The sequence below is a fragment of the Bufo bufo genome, chromosome 2 (genome assembly GCF_905171765.1).
Source record: "Bufo bufo chromosome 2, aBufBuf1.1, whole genome shotgun sequence".
Classification (NCBI taxonomy): domain Eukaryota; kingdom Metazoa; phylum Chordata; class Amphibia; order Anura; family Bufonidae; genus Bufo; species Bufo bufo.
The window spans coordinates 508092968-508103175 of NC_053390.1; the positions used below are offsets into that span (position 1 = coordinate 508092968).

Below are 10208 nucleotides of genomic sequence, written 5' to 3' on the forward strand. Positions count from 1 at the left end.
TGCACCAAGAAATGGTGACTTGCCAGTGGATTCCTGACGACGATTATTTATGGCAAACTCAGCTAACGGTAAATATGATGACCACAACTCTTGGTTTTCAGACACAAAACATCTTAGATATGTCTCAAGGTTTTGGTTGGTACGCTCAGTCTGTCCATTCGACTGAGGATGGAAAGCAGAGGAAAAGGACAAGTGTACCCCCAAACGAGAACAAAAAGCTTTCCAAAATTTAGAAATAAACTGGGTACCCCGATCCGAAACAACATCGGAGGGGACCCCGTGAAGCTTCACGATTTCACTGACGAATACCTGAGCAAGAGTCTTAGCATTAGGTAGTGCGGGTAACGCAATGAAGTGTACCATTTTGCTAAACCTGTCCACTACTACCAAAATAACTGTTTTACCCGCAGACAAAGGTAAGTCAGTGATAAAATCCATTGACAGATGTGTCCACGGTCTATTGGGAATGACGAGTGGTAATAGAAACCCTGCAGGACGTGTATGTGAAACTTTTGCGCGCGCACAGGTAGAACAAGAAGACACAAAATCCAATACATCCTGACGCAACCTTGGCCACCAAAAACGACGAGACAATAGTTCCAAGGTTGCTTTACTACCCGGGTGCCCAGCAAGTGCCGAATTAAGATGTTCCTTTAATAATTCGAAACGTAAGTTCAACGGTACAAACAATTTCTCTGAGGGGCAAGAGACCGGGGCGTCCCCCTGGGCCTCTAACACCTTCCCCTCCAAAACAGAGTGTACCGCAGAAACAACCACTCCTCTTTGAACAATGGGTACCGGATCACTCACATTACCCCCTCTAGGGAAACAACGAGATAGTGCATCAGCCTTGGTGTTCTTTGCCCCAGGACGATAGGTAATCACAAAGTTAAACCTGGTAAAAAATAGCGACCACCTAGCCTGTCTAGGGGTGAGACGCTTAGCTGATTCGAGGTACAGAAGATTTTTGTGGTCCGTAATCACAGTGACGGGGTGGACTGCCCCCTCTAAGAAATGACGCCACTCCTCAAACGCAAGTTTAATAGCTAATAGTTCCCTATTGCCAATATCGTAGTTCTTTTCTGCTGCAGATAGTTTTTTAGAAAAGAAAGCACAAGGACGCCATTTGCCAGGAGACGGACCCTGAGACAGCACCGCCCCCACTCCCACCTCTGACGCATCGACTTCAACAATAAAAGGCTGAGAGACATCAGGTTGGACCAGTACAGGTGCTGAGGTAAACCTCTCTTTTAGAGAGGAAAAAGCAACTTTAGCGGCGTCAGACCATTTAGAAAAATCAGTCCCCTTCCTAGTCATGTCAGTAAGCGGTTTTACAATAAGTGAATAATTTTTAATGAATTTCCTATAGAAATTCGCGAAGCCCAAGAACCGTTGTAGTGCTTTGAGGTTCTCAGGAAGATCCCAATCTAAAATTGCCTGGACCTTCCTAGGATCCATACGGAAACCTGACGCAAATAAAAAATAACCCAGGAATTGTATCTCCTGAACGGCGGAGACACATTTTTCAATTTTAGCATATAATTCATTCGTCCGTAGGACCTGCAGTACTTGTCTAACATGCACCTCATGTGTTTTCAGATCAGACGAATAAATTAAAATATCATCTAGGTATATTACCACAAACCTGCCGATTAGATGACTAAAAATGTCATTAACGAAATGTTGAAAGACGGCAGGAGCATTGGTCAGACCGAAAGGCATAACTAGATTTTCATAATGCCCCTCAGGGGTGTTAAACGCTGTCTTCCACTCATCCCCCTCCTTAATACGAATCAGATTGTAGGCACCCCTAAGATCAAGTTTGGAGAACCACCTAGCACCCGCAATCTGATTAAACAGGTCAAGAATGAGAGGAAGAGGGTATGGGTCTCGGATGGTTATCTGATTTAATTCGCGAAAATCTAAGCAAGGACGCAGGCCCCCATCTTTCTTTTTAACGAAGAAAAACCCTGCAGCCACGGGTGAAGAAGAGGGTCTGATGTGTCCCTTAGCCAAGCTCTCGGAGATATAATCTTTCATGGCTTGTCTCTCTGGACCCGAAAGATTATATAACCTGGTCTTGGGTAATTTTGCGCCGGGAATAAGGTTAACCGGGCAATCATAAGGACGATGAGGTGGTAACTTCTGACAACCCTTTTTAGAAAAAACATCCTCAAAGTCCGAAATAAATGTAGGTAGGGTAGTTATGGAGGCGACTAAGCAATTGCTATTTAAGCAATTTTCTCTGCACTGCTCACTCCACTCCAATATCTCCCTGGCCTGCCAATCCACCACTGGATTGTGCGCTACCAACCAGGGAAGACCCAGCACTACCGGAGTGGGAAGCCCCTCCAGAACATAACCTGAAAGCATCTCGTTATGGTGGTCCCCTACCCGAAGGTGTAAATTATGAACAATGTGCGTGAGGTTTCTCTGAGACAGGGGAGCAGAATCAATAGCGAATATGGGAATGGGTCTCTGTAAAGTACAGAGAGACAAACCCAAAGTGCGGGCAAAATGGGCATCTATCAAATTTACCCCTGCTCCACTGTCTAGAAAGAAAGAAATAGTCTCCGTCTTATCACCAAAAATAATAACCGCTGGCAACACAAATTGCGATGTACGTATGGAGGAAACGTATACCCCCCGGCTGACATCCTCCACACAGCCTGGGGTTAGTAGTTTTTCCGACGGTCTTTTGTTTCTGAGGAAAGAAGGACAGACATTAATGAAATGACCCCTCTCCCCACAAAAAAAAACAAACCCCACGCCTACGGCGAGCCTCAGGAGGACGGACCTGACGAGTAGTTCCTCCTAGCTGCATAGGCTCGTCTAAGTCCGTACAGACTAACTGCTGCTTGGGAGGGGTTACCAATTGCTCCGGTTTTTTCAACCTGACCCTAAGGCGTCTATCTATTCGGATAGAAAGGGACATAACCGCATCAAGGGAAAAGGGGGTCTCATATAATGCAAGCGCATCCTTAACCCTTTCGGATAACCCAGAGCAGAACTGACTCCTGAGAGCCGGGTCGTTCCATTGGGTATCCGTAGCCCACCTACGGAATTCAGAGCAATACTCCTCTACCGGCCGCTCTCCTTGTAAGAGTCTCCGTAATCTTGATTCAGCCAGGGCGACTCGGTCAGGGTCATCATATATGAGACCCAAGGCCCCGAAAAACTCATCCACTGACCGAAGAGCCTGGGAATCAGTAGGTAAAGAGAACGCCCAGGACTGCGGATCCCCCTGCAGCAGGGAAATAACAACCCCCACCCGCTGATCTTCATTACCAGAGGAGTAAGGGCGCAGTTTAAAATATAACTTACAGGCCTCACGGAATGTCAAAAACTTGTCCCTTCCCCCAGAAAATCTGTCAGGGAGAGGGACCTTGGGTTCCGCAACAACCTGGTTACCAGTAGCAACCGCTGGGCTTGCAGTCAGTTGTAATTGCTGCTGTTGCTGGAGGACCGACGCCTTCAATCCTACCACCTCCAAAGACAGGCCATGAAATTGTTTGGACAGAGCAGCAATTTGATCCATACTGGATTCTAAGTAGGTAAAAAAAAAAAAAATTATTTTTTTTTAAAAATTTTTTTACCTACACAAAATAATAGCCAGAGATAATGTAATGACCGACGACACGCACAGGGAGGAAAACAGGGAAAGCCCTGCCCAAGGGAGAGGGAAAGGTGGTGACCCCTAACTCGGTGGTGACCCCTAACGCGTGCCTAAACCCTGGCTTTCCCTAATATGAGCCCTGGATAGTGAACAGGCCGGTGGGATCGCTAGTCCACACCACTATCACTAAGAGGGAAACACCAGGGAGAGGACAGACAAAACATACAAACACATACACCCAGGTGGGCGACCACAATAAACCAAAAAGGTCCAACAGGGATCTGGAGGGTAGCGTACTGGACCAACCACGAGCGAACGCAGCAACACAGCTCCAGAAGGTCAGAATAGATGTCCAGGCAGGAAGCTCTATCTCTGGCAACCAGAGAAGTGTGAGAGAGAAATATAAGGAGGTCTGGGAGTGCTGGACAAGGAACAGCTGAGGAGAAGGAGCTACGGATCCCTGAGTGAGCCAAAAGGGTTTGCTAAGCAAACCCAGAAAGCTACCATAAGGAAAACAGCCCTATCTTAAATAGAGCGTGCAGCCAACCGCTGCGACTTCCTGACCCCGGGTATAACGGAGTCAGGCGTGGTCCTCGACACCCTCGTGACAGCAGAGCACAGATCAGAGCCTGAAACCGGCATTTTAACACTGCCTCGATTCGATTGGTTAGTCTGCACAGACTAACCAATCGGATCGATTGCCGGCAAGGGGCCACTCTGATTGGTCCCTTGCCGGCAGTACTGCACTGTATGCTGGACCGCAGAGTGAAGGCAAAAGGGCCAACAAGTGCTAAGCATCTCTGGGAACTCCTTCAAGACTGTTGGAAGACCATTTCAGGGGACTACCTCTTGAAGCTCATCAAGAGAATGCCAAGAGTGTACAAAGCAGTAATCAAAGCAAAAGGTGGCTACTTTGAAGAACCTGGAATATGACATATTTTCAGTTGTTTCACACTTGTTTGTTATGTATATAATTCCACATGAGTTAATTCATAGTTTTGATGCCTTCAGTGTGAATCTACAATTTTCATAGTCATGAAAATAAAGAAAACTCTTTGAATGAGAAGGTGTGTCCAAACTTTTGGTCTGTACTGTATATAAATACATAAACAACAAAAAAATAAACATATCAGGTATCACTGCGTCCAAAAATGTCTGAACTATTGAAATATTTTTTTAAATTTCCTGTGCAGTGAAAACCACACAATTTGCAATTTTTTAGTCACCTTTTCCCCTCCCAAAAAATTATTACTGATCAAAAAGTCGCATGTAACACAAAAATGGGACCAGTAAAAACTACAGCTCCTCCCACAAAAAACAAGCCCTCATACAGCTCTGTGAACAGAAAATAGCGATGCAAAGAAAATTTAGAATTTTTTGAAAGGGTTTTATTTTTTCAAAAGTAGTAAAAAAAAATACAAGTTTGGTATCACCGTATTCATATTGAGCGGCAGAAAAAGCATGTCATGTCAGTTTTAGCGCACAGTGTACGCCATGATGACAAACCCCCAACCATCTTGGCAGAATTGTGTTTTTTTTTCCAATTTAACCCCACAAAGATTATTTTTTTTTTGCCATTTTCCAATGACAGGCATGAAAAATTAAATGGTGTCAGTAAAAAATCCCAGGAGCGGAAAAATGGACCCCTTACAAACATGAATCACAGACAGACAACAAAGGACCTGGAATGCGTGTAACATACCAGGTCACCTTTGATGTGGTCCCTAGCACCACCCCTAAACAAGTTGGAGTGGGTCTGACAGGGTCTACAGCTAGCTAGACCATTGCCCTGACAGGATTCTATTTTGGTGTTTCCATTTTTTAGGTGTCAATGTGGAATAGGGCAATATGCCCTGTACGGTCTGTGGCAACATATCTTTTCCCCCCTTCCGCCCAGCTACACCTTATCTCATAGCTGTTTCAGGAGTGGGGGTATCCAGTGCAGTTTCTAGGTAAAATTTCTCTCAGGGCGAGTGTCAAAAAAACTCCCCCCCCCCCTCAAAACTGCTCGATGAAATAAGTGTCTCCCCATTGTAAAAAATGTGTAACCACATTGCACGGACGGTCACAGTGACGCACCCAGTGATGCACTGTCCCACAGACTCAGGCTCTCACTCACAGCAGGCTTCTTTCTCAGCACTGCTCCAGGCGGGCGGTAACAGGCAGGCTCTGCAGGCGGCGGTGCTCACCTCACTACTGTACGTCACGCGCCGCAAGACGTACAGTGAGTGAGCGCCGACGCCTGCAGAGCCTGCCTGTGGGGGGACATTATTTTTAATAAGGATCACTATGGACATTATTTAGAATTGAGGCTGCTGTGGGTGTCATTATAACTGTATAATGTCTGATAGGCCTAGTCCTGAGTTATATTACCCTGCCCTGTATAATAATCTACCCTGATACCGCTTAGTTATATTACCCCAGCGGGGTAATATAACTAAGGGGTATCAGGGATGGGTACATTATTATACAGGGCATGGGCAGGGTAATATAACTCAGGACTAGGTCTATCAGACATTATAGTTATAATGACACCCACAGCAGCCTCCATTCTAAATAATGTCCATAGTGATCCTTATTAAACTTAATGTCCCCCACAGTGACAGTGGCCCCCATTTTCATGTCTCCCACAGTGGCCCCCGCCCCCCATTGTAATTAATGCCCCCCCAATTGTAATTAATGCTTTCCCCCCCAGACCATCACTCGCCTCACAGCAGGCTTCTTTTCACCTTCAGCACTGCTCAGGGGCTCAGGGCGGGCGGTAAGAGGCAGGCAGTGCGGAGCGCACTCACTCACTGTACGTCACGCGCCTGCGCCGCCTAGTGGGAGGAGGAGGAGCGTGACGTCAGTAAGTGCCGCCCGCATGTACACTGTCTGAAGAGTGAGAGGACTCGGCACTCGGGCGCAGGTCGCAGGGCAGGCGAGATCTCAGAGGGAGGGAGCCGGGGCGCACGGCAGAGAAACGACAAGAGGGCGCCCCTGCCTGCGCGCCCCCCTTCTGACAGCGCCCCGGGCGGCTGCCCGGCCCGCCCGCCCCTAGAAACGGCCCTGGGGGTATCTCATTTTAAGACCTTTGTCCCCTGATGATTTATGGGGTCTTCATAGTTACAGGTATCTCCCTTTAGATATATTTGTATATGAAACGCGTAGGGACACGTGAATATATCACTACCTTAGCTTTCTATATCCATCACTACATTTTATGTTCTACCCTTGGCCTCTACACTTTGCTTCTGGCAGGGCCAATTAGGGTTATTAGTTTAGGATTAGGTTCCGGGCGGGGCTACCCCTTGCGGGGCAAGGACCCCGTGTTAGGAGGCTATTTCAGGGTACAACAGGCCAAATAGGGCTCAACAGGGACAGATCCTCTCCTTGAGACCCACCCTTATTATGTTGACTGTCTACCCAAAGACCTCCTCAAGTTAAAGAATCACCTCTGAATGTGCACCTGTGTGCCGGTCTTGATTGTCCTCCTCCCGGTAAGACCTACCCTTTTTCTGCCTGTCTGGCATGCTATTAGACCTAGTAGGGTGCTACGAGCATCTTTGAGTACACATCTGTGGTCTTGCATTTACCTACCTTTGGTTTGTCCTGTAAGACCCACTCCAACTTGTTTAGGGGTTGTGCTAGGGACCACATCAAAGGTGACCTGGTATGTTACACCCATTCCAGGTCCTTTGTTGTCTGTCTGTGTTTCATGTTTGTAAGGGGTCCATTTTCCCGCTCCTGGGATTTTTTACTAACATCATAAAATTTTATGTTTTAAACACGTTGCTGCCCCCTTTCGTTTCATGTAGTTTACATTGTCGAGCAGTATCGGGGTTATGTGCGACAGCACCACCTTTCCCCTGAGGGACCACCCTTTCGCTTTTTTACTAAATTAAATGGTGCCCTTAAAAAATACAACGTATGCTGTAAGAAAATAAGCCCTCATATGGCTATATGAATGGAAAGTTAAAAAAGATATGGGTATTGGAACATTGGGAGAAAAAAATGAAAATGCAAAACTAAAAATGGGCACGTTACATAAGGGGTTAAAATACCCACTTTGTTTTCTGTGCAGAGGACATAAATAGGAATGTTACGATCATTACTAGTCAGGTTTGGACTTTGTTCACAGATTAAGCAGTGCCTTTTTCTCATGTGTCATAATTTGTCATGTGACAGAAGCAAACCACATTTAATTAAAAGAATATGTAAGAAATGACTTGCCACTTTTAATTTAAAAAACCTATCTGCTTCTAGAATAAGAGGGTCAGGGCTGTATACTTTCGTATTGTATATAAAAAATTATGTATTGACTATATAAGGCTAGGGCTACACGGCAACATTTATTGCGTGATATTTCATGTCATGCATTTCAGTGGTGTAGCAATGCGACATGCTGCTACTGCGACATGACAGTCGCTAAAAGTCCTGACTTGGATGGATTTGGGGACTGAGACGTCTTGCAGCTTGTCGCATTGTGACTCCATTAAAATACATTGCATGGAATGTTGCGCGTCGCTGTGTAGACCCAGCCTTAGAAAGTATTTATCAGCAATTCTTAATACCACAGTTATCCAATTTCTCTTTCAACTATTAGCTAGTCTGCTCTGAGTATGTACTCAAAGCTCACAGTTTACCCAAATCAAGCAGGTCTTCATTATATATGGTTAGAAATGCGCAAATGAACTCCATATGAAATCATTTCTTATGGTAACAGGAAAGGTCTAGTTAAATGCGGAGGTATTCAGCTGCTTTGCATTAGGGCTTGAGTCGTGGATGTTAACCAATGCAACCTATGAGATTTATGGGCCATGGATAACATTAAATGGGTTGTCCGAGATTATTATATTGTTAGCCTATACTATAGATAGGTCATCAGTATCCGACTGGTGGGGGTTCATACTCCAGACACTCCCACTGATCAGGTATTTAAAGAGGTCACGGCACTCCAGTAAGTGCTGCAGCCTCTTCCTAGGCCAGTGACATTACATTTTTGGTCACATAGCCTAGGCGCAGCTTAATCCCATTCAAGTTAACAGGCCTGGGCTCTATACAATGTACAGCGCTTGCTTGGTAAGCTGTAAGGAGGCTTCACCGCTCACCAAAGCATCCCTGATCGGAGGAGGTGCCTAGAGATAGACCCCCACTGATCAGATACTAATATCCCATCCTAATGATAGACCATCAATATCAACATATAGGACAGCTCCTTTAAAAAATATATGTTTTCAATATAGATCATTTAAACGAAGGGTGGCCAACCTGCGGCCCTCCAGCTGTTCCAAAACTACAACTTCCATCATGCCTGGACAGCCTACAGCTAACAGGGCATTCTGGGAGTTGTAGTTTTGAAACAGCTGGAGGGCCACAGGTTGGGCATCCCTGATTTAGACAAACTCAGGAAACAGAATGGATAGCAGTGGTATGGCTGTCACTGGTGCTAATGATTTCTGTTGTTGTGCTCCATTATAGGAGCAGAACAATGCAAATAATGGAAGTGTTGGATCAGGCACATAACTGACAGGAACGGAGCCTAACAGACCCCATTGACTACAATAGGATCTGTTCGATTTCCACTCCAAATGGAGCCTCTAACGCAGATTTGAACAAGGCTGTATTCTTCTGGTTTCCAGAAATGTTCTAACTGTAATGACTTTTTTATGCAGTACATTTACATTACCAGGTTCTGTATTAAACGTGCAGGCAAATCGAAAATTAATTTGAAAATTGGACTTGTAAATAGTAAAATTTTTATAATGGTAATATATAAGTTTCATCTATAAAATCAAGGCATAAAGTTATATATTTTCTTTTTTTTATAACAAAACACAGGAAGAAGTACATGGCTTAGCAATACATAAAGTCACTTACTCTGCAGGAGCAGATGGCACATTCTTATCCGCTGGTTGCAGTGGAGTGTCCATGGAGAGTTCTCTTGAGTTGTCTAAACCTCACTGGTAATTTTGAAATTCTTTTCACCTGAATTGTGCTATTTCTTATGCCTGTATCCTTTTATTTCTGTCTATTTCCCTCCTCTCGATTCTGCTCCACTCTTTCTTCCTCTCTGATTCCCAGTGTCAGCAGCTAGGGCAAAGTCCAGAGCTCATTGTTCACTCCCCTTTTTCTAGTCCAATATTAATCTCACATGAACCCATTGCGTTAGCGGAAAAATGCATACCTATAATAATGATAAGACGACTTACAAGCTGTATAAAATTATAGTCTTGTCCTTGAACTTCTAAACTCTATAGAAAACCTGGTAAAAGGTAATAGTGATGAGTTCTCCAGTGGCTTCTAGTTATCATCTTTATTTATAAAAAAAAAAGTGATGGCTCACATTTGTTATAGTACCTTAAAGAGGAACCAATATTAAATGCTGGAGAATGGGGAGGATTTTTCTCATAACTATTTATGGATGCACATTATGCTGTGACCTTGGCAAACAATAAGGTAATATCACGCTCACTATTATCATAGTGCATAAGGTAGCTACTGGATAGCCTTGGCAGTTACCATATGTTTTTTTCACCAGAGAAGAAAGAAGAAAGTAAAGGGCCCTTTTGCATGGGCTGAGAATCCCGCAAATAATCGCTAACGAGCATGC

General features: G+C 44.8%; 1 protein-coding gene across 2 annotated transcripts in view; it reads right to left on the reverse strand.

Moving 5' to 3' along the window:
- The window catches only part of LOC120989632 (GRAM domain-containing protein 2B-like), a 75030-nt gene extending 65370 nt beyond the window's left edge, over nt 1–9660 (reverse strand). For both annotated transcript variants that reach the window (XM_040417859.1, XM_040417857.1), the window contains exon 1: nt 9476–9660. In XM_040417859.1, the coding sequence (XP_040273793.1) occupies nt 9476–9528 (53 nt within the window). In that variant the 5' untranslated portion in view covers nt 9529–9660. The remainder of the gene's footprint in view (nt 1–9475) is intronic.
- Between the last annotated feature and the right edge of the window lie 548 nt (nt 9661–10208).